The sequence below is a fragment of the Triturus cristatus genome, chromosome 5_1, assembly GCF_964204655.1.
Source record: "Triturus cristatus chromosome 5_1, aTriCri1.1, whole genome shotgun sequence".
NCBI classification, from domain to species: domain Eukaryota; kingdom Metazoa; phylum Chordata; class Amphibia; order Caudata; family Salamandridae; genus Triturus; species Triturus cristatus.
The window spans coordinates 776,357,017-776,376,180 of record NC_140587.1 but is presented as its reverse complement, the minus strand read 5'-3'; the positions used below and the strand labels follow the sequence as shown (position 1 = coordinate 776,376,180).

Sequence of the window (19,164 nt, the reverse complement as noted above, 5' to 3'; positions counted from 1 at the left end):
TGGAATACAGGTCAGGTGGCCCTGCAGCGGCTGGCCCACGGCAGTGCCTTTCAAAGGCTCGTATGTGAGCCATTGAAAGGCAGTGTTGTGAAACCACCACAGCACATTCCAGCATGGCAGGGACTGTGAAGTCCATGCTGTTGTGGCACAGGGGGTGCATACAGACAGGGGCGCACGCCATGTGCCCCAGTGCATGCATCCCCTGGCCCAGAGGCAACAGGGGGCCCTGTAGGGTCCCCTCAGTTTCTTCACTGCCACACTTTTCATGGCGGGCTCACTGCCTTGAAAACTTGTAGCAGTGAGGAAACTCATGATATGCTTGGCAGGTCTCAGACTGCTGCAAGACCGCCAGAGATCGTGGATCCCTGGCAGTAGCAATGGTCCTAAGGTGGTCCGACTGCCAAACTCGTTATACAGCGGGTGATTACCCCCTTGGTAAAGACTGTGAGTGCAGCATCTAGTGTGTGCCTATTGCATGTGTGCAGCTGCATCAGTTGTGCTTTGTGTGACAATGTCTATCCTTCTCTGTGTTGCATTGGCTGTGTGGGCAACTCGACACTACCATTTTTCTGCTGCACTTTCAAGGTGATTCCACCACTGGCATTTCTCTAGCTCAGGTGTGTCTAATGCTGGCGTAGATCCGAACCATCTTGACCTATGTTGAACATCTCTGTTCTAGCTGATGTGTAATAAAGTCCTGTCTATCACCTAGAATCGCGGTGCTCGCTGTTCCAACACTTTTTTGTGTGTATTTTATCTTCTGCTTGTCATTGAACCTTTGGAGAAGAGAGCAGTTTTATTATGGGTTTTACTGTGTCTTGTGTGACATCAAGTTGTGTTTTTCCTTCTTGCTCAATAAACTGTTCTGTGGCGTCCGGTGCAGGTAGGAGTGGTGGGGAGGGGAAATCACAGACAAAGGGATAAAATTAAATAAAATAAAAAATAAACCCACTCACATCCGCTTGCCACATCGCCGATTAATTTCATTTTACCTATCCCGTCGCCTGTAAACTTCTCCCTCACCTCGCCCCGCCCCACCCCACCCACCGCGCTTACCTGTGCTGGCCACCACTGCCATCACGTCTGGTTTACCAGCACATGCCCTGACTTTGAGTAGTATTTCCGATACACATTGCGGACATTATTTGGAAGCAATCTTGTCCACCCCTTTTCTGTGCTGACAGTGTCAGGTGCATACTTGGGCTGCGTGTGAGTGTTATGTTGTTTCTGCAGAGTGCCTATACCTACATATGGGTTTACCTTTATGGGAAGGCTCTTGTAACTTGCTTCTGGGATGTGGTCTTTTTTTTTTGCTAATAACTTTGGTGCTGTTTGATGAATTGTCAAAAAACCTTCCCCCCAAAAAAAGGTTAATCCACCTCAGCTTTGTCCTGGAAAGCTTTGGGGGGAATCCATCAAGCACAGGTGAGATAATGGGAGGCAGGGAGGGGTCCCAAAATACTTTTATCCCCATTCAGTTTCCGCAGGGTAAATCAAACAGATACAGGGAAAACAGCTCAACAAAATTACACCACATTTGACAGAAAGCTAGATCTTTCCACAGAAGGTGTTATTTTTTTTGTGATTTGATGTAAATTATGTGGACTGTTGGGCTGAAATTCAAACATCCTAGCCTTCTCATTGGCTGAGGGGGCTTTTTCAGAGCGAGTGCTATGTTTGGCCTGATGCACCATTTACAGAAATGTTGCGGTGGCCATTACAGAACTCAAGGACATGGTCCTCTGCCCTGAAAGGTTTTTGAAAAAGGATAAAAGTGGACAGGGTATGGGTAACATTTTTTTGGGGGGTGGGGGGGCGGGGGGGTCCCAGTGAATATGATGGACACCCGAGGGAGTCTCCCAAGGGACTGGGAAAATGAATTACAAAAAAAAAGTGTGTGTGTCCATCGGGGTAGGCCTCCCACAGGGGGCACCAGGTCAGACCGACCTCAAGCCAGACCCTGTAACCAACTCCAAAGGCCATGTATGGTCGGGCTTTGGATGGGGGTAGAAAGTCACTGAACAAAACTACGTTTAAAGCTAGGTTATAGTTAGGTATGGTAATAATATCTTGCTTTGCATTAAATAAAAACTCAGAAACTCGCTGAACCGCCCCCCCCCTCCCCCCCCCCCCAAAGGTTAAAGTAATGTGATAAGCGAAAATGTCAGGTAAAACGGAACAACTTAAAAGAAACCCATTGAAATTCACCAGTTATAGTTTTCCGAGCGAACTAGAGCTAGTGCCCCCACCACGTTCTGCTTATGACCTCACAGATTGCATCACACTTGACATATTCAATGATGCTGGCATCACTGATAATGTCTCAAATGATATTAATGATAACAGCACTGAGCACGGTGTCACTTTGTGACCCCTCTAATACCCAGCTCCTGGAAACGATGGGTAATTAGCTCACCATATGGCAGATAAAAGATATGCTTTAACTTTTTAAAATCTGTTTTCTATAATAACTGCATTATTATATTTGAAAAGGCTCCATAACTTTGGGACATAGGTGGTCATTGACACTATTTAAGACATTCCTTTTTGAAATGCTGATTTGTATCTCTGTGTTTCATGTCAAAATACATTTAGATTTAGATTTAAAATTGCGTCTGCAATTTTGTTGCATTTTCTTACCAAATACGATGTTGCCATTTCTTTATTTGTTGACCCAAGCTATTATCTCTAGTTAGAAAAAAGACCAGTTTGAAATCTTAAGGGAAGCGTGAAAAAGTATGAAAGAGCAAGGAACAGGAAATATATAGCAATACACTGGAATAAATGTCACTGAATGGATTCATGTTTCTGTAATACCAGTGAGGCTTTGTCTCGAGGGATGTCATATTTGTTAGCTATGCCAGACAATGAGCAGCAGATCATTTCCTGTTTCACCGAGTGACAGAGGCTATTGACAGAGGCATTGACTATTGTTTAAGTTATCCAGGTGATTTGTAACCATAGGCACGCGTTTCTGTCTCTGGTCATTTGAATTGCTAGTTTATTATTTTTTCCTTATTTACGCCTCGTATTGCTGATTACACTGTACCCATGTAGTTTTTTTTGTGGAAATTGGCTTATATGTTTATCTCTCCTCTTGTACCTCCGTTGAGTAATAAGAAAATATTTTCATCACGTTTTGATAATTTATATCAAGTATATATATGCTCCGCTCAATTTAGGGGTCATGTTTAGGCTGTGTCATGCGGGTAGAGATGTCAAAAGCATATTGTCCAATCTTAAATCTCACACTTAAATTCTTTTGGGTCAAACGGTTAGGCAAAACCCAGTATTTTTTTGTGCTTAACTAAGTTTGCATTCTAGGCAGGTTACTGACTATTGCAGTTAGTTTTCATCAAAACATTAGTCCCTGACTCTCCTTTTCTTCTTCATACATTTTGTAGTTTATGTATCAGTCTTTTCACTTCCATACCCAATAACAAAAATAAGAATCTAAAGTCGTTGGTCACATATTGGGCATTGTTGGCTTACAGTCAACGTCATCATGTGTCATGTTGACTCAGCCTGTGATCAACTCCCAAAGTTAAATTTTGTTGCAAAAAAAATAATTATGGAGCCACCTACAAGATGGCAGAAAAATGCCCAACATGCAACTAAAGAATTGCCTCAAACTCACTACAATTGTTAGAAATAGTTACGTAATTTCTTCTTTTCCGTCCTCGAGGCTTTGTCCATTGAATTTTTAGGTTTATACAAATTGTATGCAAACGAGTTAGGCTCAGATATCTTGAGATGAACAAACCAGGACAGTGACAGAGTACCACAAATATTAATGGCAAGCGTCAGAGGTGGGCGATATGAAACCACATTTCGGCATCTCCATATTTTGTCCGAGTCCAGCATTGGCTTTAGCTTTATCTCATGTTCTATCTAATGGCAGCCCCCTCTAGCCAAAGGGGTTAGTCATTGTTCTTTGGGGGTAAATGAATTGATAACCAGAGGATTGTAGTTTGTGTATCCCCAAAGTTCTACAAAGCCTAGAGCAGGAAGAGCTTGTGAAGGTTTAACACCTGAGGTAGCTTCAGCAGATACACATTTCATTTTTTAGTATAGCAAAATTCTAGATATGTTTTGTCAAGAAAACTTGCCAAAAGGACATTATTTACGTGGTTAATTTGGCAAAGCCAAACTGAAATGATTGTACTTATATTCAAGCCTGGTTTGTTTGCAAGGGCAGGTTTGTTTTTCGTATATGTAGCGCTGATTGGAAGGCCTTCCATATGTTTCTAGTGTTGCTTAGAGGCTCAAGCAGGCATATCTAGTTCTGGGGCATGCCGTGTGGGTGAACCTTCAGTGTCTGATGGCCTACATTTCCCTACTGCCGATGAAATCCGCACAGACTAATTGTGAGGCACTATACCTACCCTGTCTCTGCATTTTTCCATTGAATGTGCATCAGTAATGAAAGCTCTAGTATGTTTTTGTCAGCGCTTGAGAGGATGAGTGATGCATGTGCAAGTCGTATTTATTAAACCCAAATGCAATAGGACTTTTCCATAAACAATGGGACAGATCACCAATTTTTAATGGTGGGTTGCTATGTCTCACTCCTTCTAAGATGTGAATTATTTCTAAATATCAAGTCATGGATAGCAAAGCATTCACTGTGAGTAATTGGAAAAGCGTAAGCCCAATGTGCCTGGGGTTGGCTGGTTAAAGGAGTGAGTCTCTGTCCCCGCCTCCAAAACTGCAGAACAAAGACTGAGGGTTCTATTGCAGACCAGCTTTTGAAAGTGGCCTCTCTGTGGGTAGACACTGTTGCAACGTCCTCCTTTTTCCTTCTGCAGATACATTCTTTTATTACAGCTATATTAAATGAGCGACAGCCTGTTACAAAAGCCACTCATGGCAAGTTGTCTTTTGTAATGCACCAGCTTGTGCTACTCCTCAGCTGCCGCAGGCTTCTTTAAAGCAATACTGAATTGATATCCCGCAGAACTGTGGCTCTTCAGAAGCAGTTTAGAAATTACTAATGCAAGTCAGGGTACATCGAGAATGTCCCAGGCATGCCCATCCTGACTCCAACCAATGGAGATATTTGTTTTCTAAGTCAAGGCGTGGTTCTGGGGTAAGACCTAACTATCCTTCAATAAACGTTCAAGCATTATCAGAATAAAATCTTACACGTGCACTGGCCATTGCCCTTTAGCAAGAAGAACAATTACTTCTGTAGGACAGAATTGTTTAAAATATATTATAATTTAAGGAGAGGGCCATTTTAGCTATCCAGGGTGCAAGCTAATGACACATGGGTTTTCCAGCCCACCCATATTGGGACATCAAATGCCTATTCTGCAGGAAACATTAGAGGTGCAAATGGATGACTCATACCAGGTGTGTTCATTAGCATTGATTGTCAGAGCACATGTGAAGGCTCCTTCCAGAGTTTGTGGATGTGGCCTACTTGGAAGGCACGAGTACCTCTCCAGTTCCATTGGCTGACAGAAAATGTAGTGATGCTTTTATAAACGACTTATTAACTTTAGCACAGGGACTGATTTTGATGTTGTGTTGACTAAATATTAGGGAAACTCTTGTTTTCCTAGGATTAAAATTGGCTAAGCCTCCACAAACTCTTGCAACAACAAGAAAGTTGAACTTATCTGTACTAACAGCAATCAAAAACGAATTACCTCTTGGATTTGTGTATTTTGTTTTTTAGCAGAGAATGACGGCTATTAACTGTAGAGTCTGGCAGAACACATTTCCCACAACGAGACCTATTCTTTAGGAACCTATTTGCAAATGTGCAGCATGCTTGTGCTCTGTTGGTAGGCGGGTACTTAACACTGGCAAGAAAGGTGGATATATTCACACCCACTCCGTATTCTCCATGGCAGGCCTGTAAATGCGCACTGCTTACCACTGCAGCCGACATCTCGGACTGCCAGGCTGCAGTATTATACATGGTATAGTCTAGGCCACACCTTTTTTAGTGTTGGTCTGCACACTATGGCAACAACTTGAGCCACCAATAGCGCCTCTATCATGGGGTGAGGGTGCTCAGACGGCTATGTGCCATCCTTTTTCAAGCCACCCTCTGGGTACCCGAGCTGGTGTGGAGGTAAACTTCATACAGGTCGGTTATAAACCTACATGGGCAGGTGGGGCACTGCATTCTTTTTCTAAGATTAAGGACTCTTTGTCCTGGTAACTGGTCAAACCATGAGAGGTTCTGTAGTATGACCCACATACTGCTGGCAAACAGGATTTCAAACACATGAAAGTAATATGTGCATTCCATTTTTAAACAAAAAGACTTGTATTCACATAAAAAATGTATCAGAAAATTGGAGAGAAAAATGAAAAAATGAAGACTAAAAAGAAATATTTGTTTTTAAATTGCCAAGAATGATGTATCATATAGGTGCTGTAGTGCATTTATCTGTCTGTGTGTTTCCACCCTTTGTGCTTCCTCATTGGGTAAAGACGTTGATAGAATGTTAGCTCTTCAACAAAAATACAGGATATGTATATTTAGAAAACTTCAAACACTCCAGAATAATCAAACTCACGACAATCTGTGCATCTATGGAAAATTCTTTCTCCTTTTCATCCTAATGTTCTTTTTGCTAAGTTCTGCTTCCTGCCTCGCCTAGCTGGTTTTCCCATTATTCTTTCATCCTATTTTCAAACTCACCCAGTGCTTCCCGGAAGACACACATTATGCAATTAACATCATCAAAACAACTAGACCTAATGCCCGTCTTCAGTGAAATCACACTTTGTTTTTCATTTTGTAACATTTTTCAAGGTATTCGATATTGCCAGGACCTTCAGTAATACAAAGATTACGTTTGCAACACTTTAACCTGTTTGAAATTCTAGTTTTCAATGAACATTTAGATATCTACTGAACTGTTATAGAAAGGAAATCCTTTGAATTCCAGGTGTAATGTAAGGCAAGGTGGGTTTGCAGAGCACTATTTGTCACTCATGAAGGCATCCAGGTGCTGAGTAGGCGAGTTTAGGTGTGTGGTGATGTTGGGCCTGAGTACAGGCCGTCTCGATGGTCCGGCAAGAAGGCTAATGGAAAAGCCAGGTCTTCTGCTTCTTGTGGAATTCAAGAAGTGTGGAGGATGCCCTGACGTGTTGGGGGAGGCCATATCAGTATTTGCTACTTGGTAAGAGAATAATCAGCCTACCGTTCTGTTCCTGTGTGTGCTGAGTAAAGCTGTCTGGTGGGATGGTGGGAGTGAAGCCAGTGATTGAGGTACGCAGGTCCCGTGTTGTGTTGTGACATGAATGCGTGTGTGAGAAATCTGAACTGGCAGCACTTCTGGATGGGGTGCCGGTGGAGCGCTCTGGGGAGTGATGTGGGTTCAGTGTGGGAGGTCGAGGATGAGTCTGGCTGCGGTGTTTGGATGGTTTGAGGTCTATGAAGAAGTTGGGTTTGGTTTTGTAACTTGTTTGTGCTGATTAATGCTGCCCATTATTTTCAGGTTATTTTTGTATTTAGCTTGTGAAATGTCATTCATGGTTAATAATAATAGTCCAATGACTAAAAACCAGTAGCGGTCCGTGGAGGGAGCTCCGTGGGGCGGTGAGGCGGGGCGGGGGAATGGAAACACCGGAATATGGATGAACGGAGGTAAGTACACATATAAATAAATGAAACAAATTTTGTTGCGCGTGCTGCATCGCATTTTGCGATGCAGCGCGCGAAAAGGAATTCGTTTTATTAATTTAAATGTGTACTTACCTCCGTTCATCCATATTCTGGTGTTTACATTCCCCCACCCTGCCCCTCCCACGCCCCGCCTCACCGCCCCACGGAACTCCCTCCATGGACCGCTACTGCTAAAAACCCATACGACTTAACCCCACAAAGTGGAAATCACACAATCTCAAAAATATCAAAACTCCTACTAGAGTGCCTGCTACCAATGAGGAAAAGGTAATGGCTAAATTGACTGAGAGTATGTCTTCTTTGAGCTAAAACATCTCCATATTTCCATAGAAATAAAGTCCCTTAATGATTGAATGAAAATGGACATGCCGTCAGTAACCAGGAAAGTACGTTGAGTATTCAGTCATTGCCAGAAAAAGCGGGTGCTCCACAGTTTAAACTAGGGACTTGTTAAATACATCTCATTTTACCACAAAAAATTCTCCTTTGTAAGTATCATAAGAAAAGATGTTCTTACCAACCTGAGCACTTCGAGACGCTCACCCTGAGGGCCGCTCCCAAATGTACTCTTGAACATCAAGGACATCGTGGCACAATAATAATGTGGACACAATATCAAGGGACAAAATATCGACAGGTAAGTGCACAGAGAGAAATATAGATTTACTATTCTTTTCTCCACATATCTTCAAGGTACATAGATGTGGAGTTGGGTATAAAAAATCTCGGCATACTTACCTTTTGATATTGGGTCCCTCGATATTTTGTCTCCGATATTAGTGTCCCAGATATCCTGGATTCGATATTCAGTAGCCACACCACTGTTCTCAGCTCTCAGTGATCACTCAAGTTACAAGGGCAATTGGAAATGCTGTCCACAACATATAAAGGACTAGAACCTGTCTTTAAGAAACTAATTTTGGGACTAAGGACTTTTCATCACTCCCTTGTGAGGTTACCTACTCCTACCCCTCAAAATGAAAGCTCTCAAATCAAAGAATTAGGGAACACTTCATGGTGCGTCAGGCGGGTTTGTCACTCTCCCATGGATAGTCGGAACATTCTTACACTTTGAAGAAAAAAAGTTGGATACATTTTGGGATTCTCCTGCGAACTCAGGACACCTGTCTTGTATGCTGTTGGGGATTCTACGTTCCAAATATCCAATCGCCAACCTGCTTGCCCCTGAACAGTGTGTCTTGGGATAATGGTAACTTTTAATGTGTCATTGGTATGAAAATATATGTGAGGTGTGTTAAAAATAACAGGGGGCATGTCTTCCTGCTGGCACTGTGAACAGGGAAGGAGATAGGATGAGGGTGGGTATGAAGAATAGGATGAGGGTGGGTATGAGGAAACACCAGTAAAGATTAATCAGCAGTCTGGTGCCACACCGCACTGACTGGCATTGTCCAGGACTTTATGTTAGGCATGTGACAGATTTATCAGGTGAGCACGTCAAAGATTAAGGCGCTCCAAATAACTCGCACAGTGCAGCACACACATGTTCGGTGAAGAGGGTTATTTCATGTAAAGACAGCTCCTTGGAAAAAGGCTATTTTTAAGTCAGAGGTGCTCCATCCCCCAAAAAGCACGTTGTATCACTCTCTCCCATTGCTGAGAGGGCAGGTGCAAATTTTCATATTATCAAATTAAGATTTTCCTAGGCTATTTTTCTGAAGTACCCTTTTCCTTAAAATACTATGGTGGATCACTGACACAATATCGAAATAATAAATATCATGATATCAAAATATTGTGTCAAAAGTATAGATCACAAAAATATATTTTTTTCTATATACATGGTAAGTACAACAATATTGAAACAAAAATGTCGTATTACACTAATATCGAAAAATCTATACAAAAATATAGTTTTTCACTATATATGTAGTTTAAATACGTACAACGTAAATATCTTAACATATACATTTAAATACTAAAACACATAATAATATATATTTACACAATAGTAATAAAAAAATTAAACAATGAAATAATAAATATACTATTCCCACTCCAATTTATGTAAAAGTAGTGAAAGCGTTTATCTCAGGAGTGATAATATTCAATATTGCCACTCCAATCTGTGCAACAGTAGGGAAAGTGCTGGACTCAGGTGGGGTGACATTTACTATTCCCACTCCAGTCAGTTCAACAGTAGAGAGAGAGAGTAGTTCACGTCATTCAAATAACATATTTTAACAACTCTATTAACAAAAAATATAAATATTTAACCTGTAAAACTATATGCCTACATTTTAACAAAAAGTAAACAAATTACACATTTTTTACCTTTTTTTACTTAAAACAATATCTATTAATTTCATTAAAATACCACACTATATTTTCAGAATCTTAACAGCCAATAATTAAAATGTAATTGAAATAAAAATCATTACACAATTATTATATGACAAAATAATTAATAAAATTGTTAATACATGAATAAATACTTTTACATTTGTTACTTAAACAACTTCCCATCCTATACCTCTGCAAACAAACCACACACACCTAAAGTATAACCTAACAAATATGATAATTTCACAATTTACGTAATTATCAATTAAATAATTAATAACAAATTCATTAAGAGTTATCAAAAATAATTTCTTAATTAGCTTCTAATCCTGTACCCCTAAAAACCCAACAACCCACACCTAAACTATATCTTAAAAATTATGATCACACAATTTACATTATTAGTTATCAATTGAATTATTAATAATAATTAACTAATAATGAATTCATCATTTTAATTAACTTCCCACCCAGTACCCCATCAAACACAACCTGCACATGAAATATAACTTAAAAATATCTTAATTACCCAATTTACAAAATTAATTAGCAATTAAATAAGTATTATTAATTAAAATGTTTAATTAACTAGAAATAATTTGCTTCCCAACTTGTACCCCTCCAAACACCACAACCCGCACCTAAAACATAAATTAAAAAATGCATTAATAACACAGTTCACATAATTAATTATTAATTAAATAATTAATGATAATTCAAAGTTAGTTATTAATTAACTATAATTACATTTACTTGCCACCCTCTTCCCCTACAAACTCTACAACCCGCACCTAAAACTACTTTAAAAAAAATTAATTGCACAATTTACATAATTCATTATCAATTAAATTATTAATAATTAAACATGTATTATTAGTTCATTATAATTAATTTCCTTCCCGCCCTGTACTTCTAACAACCCCACAGCCTGCTACGACACTAAAAATTACAATAAACAATTATATAAAATTTAAAAGCAACTAAACATGTGCAAACTATATTAAAAGACATAAACAATAATTATACAAACAATATGTAGCATATACAATGAAAACATATACTAAAATACATAAAAATAATTTAAATAAACGATATTATTAACAACAATATTTTTGTGAACGATATTAACAACATAGATATTTTTGTAAAGAATATTATTTAACATAAATATTTTTTTTTACATCTATATTAATTACCTTAGAAAAATCAACGTTCTTGTCAATGATATTCCTGCATCACAGTATTTGTGGATCACAATATTAAAAATTCAATATTTCTGTATATCAATATTTTTTACTCTGTATTTTATCCGAACACCACTATGGTATTATGTGGTACTTATGCAACAAGCGTTATGAACGCAAGTTTTCTGGGGAATACATTTCCATTTGTAACTCTCAGTGTGAATCATTCTTAGTATTAGTATTGCTGCGTGTTCCTCAGAGACTTTGAGGTACTAGCAGTGGTTGGGAGTAGTAACAGCTGCATGTTGTGATGACTGTATGTTTTCCAACCACTTAAAACATTCCATGCTTGTGCTTGGTGATGGTAAAATGCATTAATGTGCTCAAGAAGTAATTGGAAATGAAGCCCAGAAACGCGAGGCTGACGGAAAGCTTCGTTATGGTATCACCGTCATCAGAATTGTTCAATCTTTAAATAAGAGTGTTGGCAAATGTTGAAAGTGTTTTTTTCACGGGCTTCAACCGAGTGAATGTGAGTAAAAAGGTAGAAATTAACATTGTAAAGAGCGATACATTTCTTAGAAGTGTTTTCAATCTAATTGCTTCCCTGCCTTATCCTCTCAGGTAGTGCTTAGTAACTACAGCACTTCGGTCAACTGTGATCATACCAAATAATTTACGTTGGACCCTGTTCTGCGGTCTCATCCCTGGTTCCAATGTCTCCCTCACTGCCCTTGTTAGGCTCTGTGTAGAGCATGCATGGCACACTCCATCACTGGCCCCACTCTAGTCTGCACCATTGGTTCGCGACTGAGCTGGACTCTGTACAGTGCACTAGATGTCTGGGCTCCACGCCGACTTTTACTACCAGGGTTCATGATGGACATCATATTACTGGGTCTGTATAAGGACCCACACTCTCTCTAATGGACTTTCTGCAGTACTCTTCATCAGCAGACACACAGTTCCCCACTCGGTCACTGCAGGAGTCAATACAGGATCCTCCACCATGGACCCGAAGCTGTCCCTCACTGAAACTGGGAAACCTTTTGTGGCACCTGACAATATTTGGCCTCCAGATTTGACACTGCAACTAGACACTCTGCAGCAAACACCATCTCTGGACACCACACTGTCCTTCACAATTACTGCAGTGTGGTCTACAACACAGGAATTATTGGCTCCACACTACTTCTCTTTCACTGCGGTCTGTTTGGCACACTCCCTAATGACTTCACTTTCTCACACAGTTAGTTTAGGAATTTTCATGATGCACTTTATTCCTGTCCCACACTGTCCTTTACTGTCACTTTTAGACTTCATGTGACTCTGTGCAACATCAATTCAATGGCCCTCACCCAGTGCCAGAAAACCAGGGCTAAACTCTATGTGGCACACTCTGTCATCCACACTTATTGCCGAGCACTGTAGAATCCCAGTTTCTTTTGGTGTCATTGTTGAACTACGTGACATGCTTCATCACTCGCCCCACTGTTTTTTACATTATCACTGTTGGTTGTGGGTGGCATATGGCATCCCTGACCCCATACTGCACCACGGTATCAGCACTAGAGGCTATGCTGCCTATTCGTTACTAAGTTCCACATTATCACTTCTTGATTGTATTCAGAATACTCTATCTTTCATCCCCACACTGCCCAGAAATGATCTCACTCTATTACTTCTGGATATCGTGTGCCGTCTCCCAAGACTAGTCCATGTACTGCTGCCATACAGTATCACTGCTGTGCAGTGTGACATTGAGCCCTAAGCTACCACTGCTGAACGCTGGCAGCATTCTCCTTCAATATCATCATGGTAACACTCTATGGAGCACATCCATTCCTGTCCCCTACCCTGTCCCATATTATCGCTTACAAGATCATTGCGCCATCACTGGACACTAGGGCGTAACACTCTGTCACTGTGGGGCTGTAAGCAGCACATTAAATCCCTGAAGCCAGACTGTCACTTCTGGACTCTAATTGAAGAGCTTTGCCAAGGGCTACGCACCACTGTCACTGCAAGTCTGTGTGTTGGACCTGGCATCTTTTCCTTGCCACTGTGTTTAGGTCGAGCCTACCAAACAGCTCAGGTCGAGCCTACCAAACAGCTCAAGCTCTTTGGCTTCAAAAGACCTGTTGTCTGCTTACAAAAAACTTAAACTGGGCTTAAAGTCTACAAATGGCTAACCATTTGTAGTTTTTATTGTCACTCTCATTGCCTGCTTCTTGGCTTACCTTCTAGATCTGGTGTTTGTCCTTCCCCTGGAGCATAACATAGTGGTTTGGGTCTTCCACTGCTTATAGGGAACTACTTTTTTTGTTTTGTTTTACTTGTGTACTTCATTAGAGTGTGTGTGTTTTGCAGCTGTCTCCCTCTTGTACTACTCTACTCTGTGCTGTGTGTTGCTCTCTCATCAGTGTGCTTCTCCCTCATGCTCTGTGCTGCTCTTTCTTGCTCATGGGCTTCTTGCTTCCCTTTCACTCCCTGTTGCTCTCATCTGTGTGCTTCTCCCTTCACCCCCCTTGTTCTCTCGTTCGTGTGCATCTTCCCTGACCTTCTTGATGTTCCCTCCCTCTTGTCCTTCTTTTACCATTCCCCACCTGACCTGCTGCTTTTCTTTTTTTTAAGGAAAGCCACCTTTCCCATCATAAATAAAAGGGCTTTGACACTAGTTCATTTTCATATTATTTTAATTTACAGGTGCATCTTGAATCGGTAAATAAAAAATATTTCTTTCTGCATCACTCGTATGTGTCATGACCCAATGCATGTGCTTATAAGATAAGGCAGCCACATCATTGGCATTTTTTCCCCTTTTGTTCATGCTGTACAGAATCGTCATTTCTGCTGAAGCTATACAGCATGAACTAAAGTTATTGGTGGAGCCAGTAGGATTCAAAGGTGAGGTCTATTGGCTTTGCCAATGTTAAATTAATTGCGTGTGCTAATTGAAGTATTGAACTGCTGATAATTTACGGTAAACACGTCTGTTTAGCATAGGCATGTGTTTTGTCCTAATGCTCGCGAATACACTTTACTTTCCTGTGGGCTGTCGGTACTTTATGTGTGGTCTTTATGTTTGTTAGGGACTTTATTGGTTCATGGACTGGCTGTTGAAATGTTTGAGTGGTCCGTATAGGTCACAGAGTTGAACCCCAGCAGGCAGATGCAGCCTCTCATCCTTCAGCCGTCAAGCAATTAAGCAACCATGGTTTAGGCTCTAGGAGCTGGTCTTGTCCTAGGGCCTAATTATGACTGTGGCGGTCCATCGGACTGCTGTAGTCGTGGTGGCGGTCCAACCGCAGTATTACAAGTACGGTGGTTGGACCGCCAGTGGACCGCTACAACTGCCGGGATCCTTGATCCCGCGGCTTTGACGCAGTGGTATAAGGCTGCAATATGCAGGCGGTGCCACTACTGCTCTGCCAAGCATATTACGGGTGTCCTCACTGCCCTCCTTTTCATGGCAGTGAGCCCGACATGAACAGGGTGGCGGTGAGGAAACTCGGGGTGTCCATCAGGGCCCCGGTCATCTCTGTGCATGGAGTGCATGCAGGGGGCACATGTTGTGCCGCCTGTATTCTCCCCCCCCCCCCCCCCCAGTTCCTGCACGGAAAGAAATGGAAAGAAATGCACAACATTGTGCATTTCTTTACGAGCAGGAATAGGCTTCAGCAGTCTCATGGCAGTGCATGTCTAAGGAACACCTATGTGCCTTGTGTACGCACTGCTGTGGGACCTCTGCAGCTAAACCCCCTGACCTGGATTCCAGTCGGAATCTGACGGGCGATCTGACTACGGGTGGTGGTCGTGAGGCGCGGCGCTGGCATGGCAGCCCACTGCAAGACCTCCAAACTTGTAATCAGACCCCTAGTCCTTAGAGAGCTAGCTCTGGTAAGCCCAATATAGAAGGCCACCGAGAGTATCATACCCAAATGCCAATCTGTATTCTCTTTTGCAAAAAACATGGGAAACCCAAGGGTACAAAAGGGACCAATGGGACATGCTATTTGAAAGGAACAATGGTCCTTACAAAAACATAGTTAATATCAAATTACGCCAATTAATTTATTTATGACTCAATGTCTTAATCTCAAATCAATTAAAAAATATACTTATTGACAGTCAAAAATAGTGGGTAGCGCCTAAGAAAGTTTGACAGGGCTGGTTTGTGGTTTTCTGTATTGTGACATACATGGAATAATGTTTGTAAATGTCAGTTGGAAATTGCTTGAGTGAAAAAGTTTAAACCTTCTTTGACACTACCAGCTATTTTTCAATAAATGTTTAAAAAAAAAAAAAAAATCTTGTAGAATCAGACATTGATTCATAATTAAATTAATTGGTGTAATTTGAGATTAACTTTGCTTTTTTAGGTTTGATTCCCTTCTGCCCCCTCTCTTTCCCCACCTATTGTCCCCAGTGCCCATCTAGAAATGTACCTCTTCCATCTTCGAACGCTGTGTCTGGGTGGGAGGCTGGGGAGAGTCTAACCACATTGTGAAATGCCTCTTCTCTTTCTCTTTTTTGGAATGCTGCTGCTTATTTAATGTTTGATTTACATGTATTGATTGTTCTTTTTCGTAATTGTTCATGGCATGCATTTGATTGCTTAATCCTTCTGTGACCAAGCTGGATGATGTGCCGGGCACATTGATGCCCTAGCTATTCCCATGTACCTTCCTTTTATGTTAAATGCTGATAAAGACGTTAAAAAAAGTACAAAAAATATGTTTTTGTAGGTACGGTTGTTCCTTTGAAATATTCTGTACTCTCTGACATCTAGATTGATAAAGTGGTGATTAACCAAGTCTAACTACAGTCAGTTTCTATTCTGGATTTTTCCATCTCCGCTTCCAGCCCCCAAGGAGGGCGAGGGAGGGCAAAACCGATAAGCTTTAAAAGGAAACACAAGTCAGATAGTCACTCCACCCTCGTCTACTCCTAGGCGTAGGGAGGGTAATCACCCTCTCTATGCTAAGGAGGAAATACAGATGTCACATAAAGCTCTTTTTCTCAAATTAATTAAAAAGTAAAATCATGAATCCTCTTTGTTTTTAGCCTTAATATTTTTGGAAACTAGTCTAACCTATTCATCGGTGGCACCGTGTTTCAATGATGGTGTCATTGCTGCAATGGCCACAAACTGGTACACAGTTGTCAAATTGACACATGTCACATGTTATATCTCCAGTCGTTATTGGCTTTACATCCACCAACGCTAACATTTTTGCATTCTCAGACTATAGGCTCTAAAACCCCTGTGTGTAAAGTGCTCCCAACAGTAAGACATTTGGAAACAAACATATCAGCCCTACAACTGCTGCCTTATAGATGTATTTAAAATGTCGTGTTTATTTGTGCATATACATTAAACTGTACTGATCATAACATATTTCGAATGGTTTCATCACTGTAAATGATTGTATTTTCCCTTTTCATGTAGGTGACTTCAACTGTGATGTCCACACACCCCCAGAGCACGACAAGTCCTGAAAACCATGCACTCAAGTATGAAGTACCTGACGGTCTGTACGGAGGAGTCAGTTTGGCTTCTACAGCTGAAGTTACAGCATCTGTGAGGCAGGACCCCTGGTGTGCCCTGGCTCTTGCTTGATGTTTGAGAGCTAAGCTTGGATTCATGTACATTGCTGTCACCTTCAAGTGCTCACTTGAGTTTTTCGTCTCAATTTAGCAAGCAAGAGGCAGAGTGGATGTTCTGAGAGAATATAGTGCACATCTTCTCATCTATGCAAGATATAGAGGCAAGGGTGATTTGGCCAGGTAGCACCAACTGACTCTGAAAGAGCTTCCCATTTTCCTGGACCTCTTAAGGACTTCAAAGATGTCGTCTGACCTATTGCCTTTCTTGATCCTCTATTATTTTTGAGGTTTTTGTTTTGTCAAAATCGTCTGCAGAGCGACAACTAGATGGCTCCTCCTAGGCTCTGCCCTGCTTCACAGGTAGAATATGGTGCAGCTTTTCCTCTTCCCACATCACAAGTTCTACCAATGGCTGCACTCCCTTCCACAACATTCTTTCATTTGATGATCTGTGTGCCCTGTCTTGACACTCATGCATCAACATTGGCTCTACTATTATACTATCTACTATTGGTCTCAGCATCACACCACCCTCAGCAGGCTGCCTGTCTTGCACGCTCAACAGACATCTTTCCTCTAATCCTGTCCTTGTTCCTGCCTCCCGTAGAATACAGTAAAATCCACTCTTTAGAGCCAACTGAAACAGAGTCCCTCCAGGAGCACAGAGACCTTTCTTAGCAGCATCAAGGATCTCCACTTCTCTTTTGTACTTGCATACTGTATGCCTTCCAGAGTGCCTTCGTCTTGCACACAAATCGAATCATCAGTTATCAAGGGCGACAATGACAAGCAGGCCTCCAGGGACTTTTTTTTAACAGAAAAGATGGAAATAGGGCAGCTGAACTCCCCACTTCTTTGGGGCTTTCAGTGGCCATCTGCTGACAGTCACCTTTTGGTTGTGGAGAGGAGTTGTCATTGTGCGACAAGCAAAAACAACTCTTGTGAGGAATTGCAAAGAACTGACTATCAATCTGGTTTTGGGTTGGAATGAACTACGTCTCAGGAGCAAGTGGGCATTTTGTCTTGCCAACCATAGCCAGCGCTGCACTAGCTGTGGTGTACTCAAGAATGGAGCCTTGCATCGAAGCTCTCGCATCTGGTACCTCCCCTTTTCACTGGTGTGCCCTGAGGATGACTCTTATTCTAAAAATGAACTTCCGGCTCAAGTGGATGGGAACCGCGCTTTCCAAACGTCTGCTCATTCATGACTGAACGGTCATTGGTCAGAATATTTTAAACAGGGTAGCAAACAAATACTTTTCTTCCATAAAATTTGTGTTCCAAGTGCAATTTGCGTTGCAGCAATCAGTGTTAAATCCTATGCATAAGATTTAACCACTTTTTTGTAATGAATGTAAACAGTTTAACTTAATGGTACTATAATAATTTAAAAAGAGAAGCTATGGGGCGTCCCCCTCGATATTGTGTCTGGCAAAAAAAAATCCCACTTTGGTGTTTCCAATTGTTAGTTTTTTCGTAAGAACAAATTGTCTCTCAGGAAAATTGTCAATACCCATTTTCACATGAGGTTTTGTACAAAGAAATACACATCAATCTCCTCTTTTGTGTTGTTAAATAACTTTGTGCCAGAAAGATAAAAAGGCTGGATTGAAGCTTTACTACCTAACTGATAAGTATGTAAATACTCCATAAGATATTGATGCATCGATGCCGGTTGTTTGGGTTGCGATATGTACAGTGTGACGTAATAAACTGACCCATCATTAGGTTGGTTTGCATTTTTTTTAAATGGGATGTCATTCAAAAACCTATTTCAGCAGAGTTTTAAAAATAAAACATTTTTTGTTTTTTTTTCTGTACACTACGGCTTTTCTTTATTGCTTCTCCATTCAGTAAAAATACTACATATAGCGAAGACAAATTTCAAAATTAGACATCAAATTGTATGCATCGTATCTGAAAGAGACACGTCAGTGATAAATTCCTTACCTTAGAATATCCCCAGGCGTCAGACTGGATCCGTAAAGTTTTCGTCAGCAGTACCCCTGTGGGTCGGTAAGCCTCGTCGTGCGGATCCGCGTACGTCACTGGCTTCGTAGCCGCCTGGATGACATCGTCAGAGCTACTTAGACGTGCCCACGCGTGCTGACGTTAGTTCTTTCTTTTTCCGCGCAGCAGCGCAGATCCGAGAGAAAGCGGTACCCCTAGTTAAAAGTTTTAACTTGGTTTCTGACAACTTGTTTTGTCATGTACTTGACTCCTGGTGCAATAGAGATGCCCAGGTTTAAGTCCTGTAGGGCCTGTCATCGAAACATGTCAGTATCGGACCCTCACGACATGTGTCTCTTCTGCTTGGGGCACTCCCATGACCCCGAGGCGCGCCCCGATTGTCGGGCCATGGTGCCGAAAGCTTTGCGGGAGCGTTCCCGAAAGTTGTTGTAGGTCCGGCAATCG

General features: G+C 41.3%; 1 protein-coding gene across 4 annotated transcripts in view; it reads left to right on the top strand.

Annotated features, from left to right (window-relative positions):
• GATA6 (GATA binding protein 6) overlaps nucleotides 1-18,569 on the top strand; it is a 61,878-nt gene extending 43,309 nt beyond the window's left edge. For all 4 annotated transcript variants that reach the window (XM_085605773.1, XM_085605774.1, XM_085605775.1 and 1 more), the window contains exon 7: nucleotides 16,592-18,569. In XM_085605773.1, the coding sequence (XP_085461899.1) occupies nucleotides 16,592-16,762 (171 nt within the window). In that variant the 3' untranslated portion in view covers nucleotides 16,763-18,569. The remainder of the gene's footprint in view (nucleotides 1-16,591) is intronic.
• The last annotated feature ends 595 nt before the right edge of the window (nucleotides 18,570-19,164 follow it).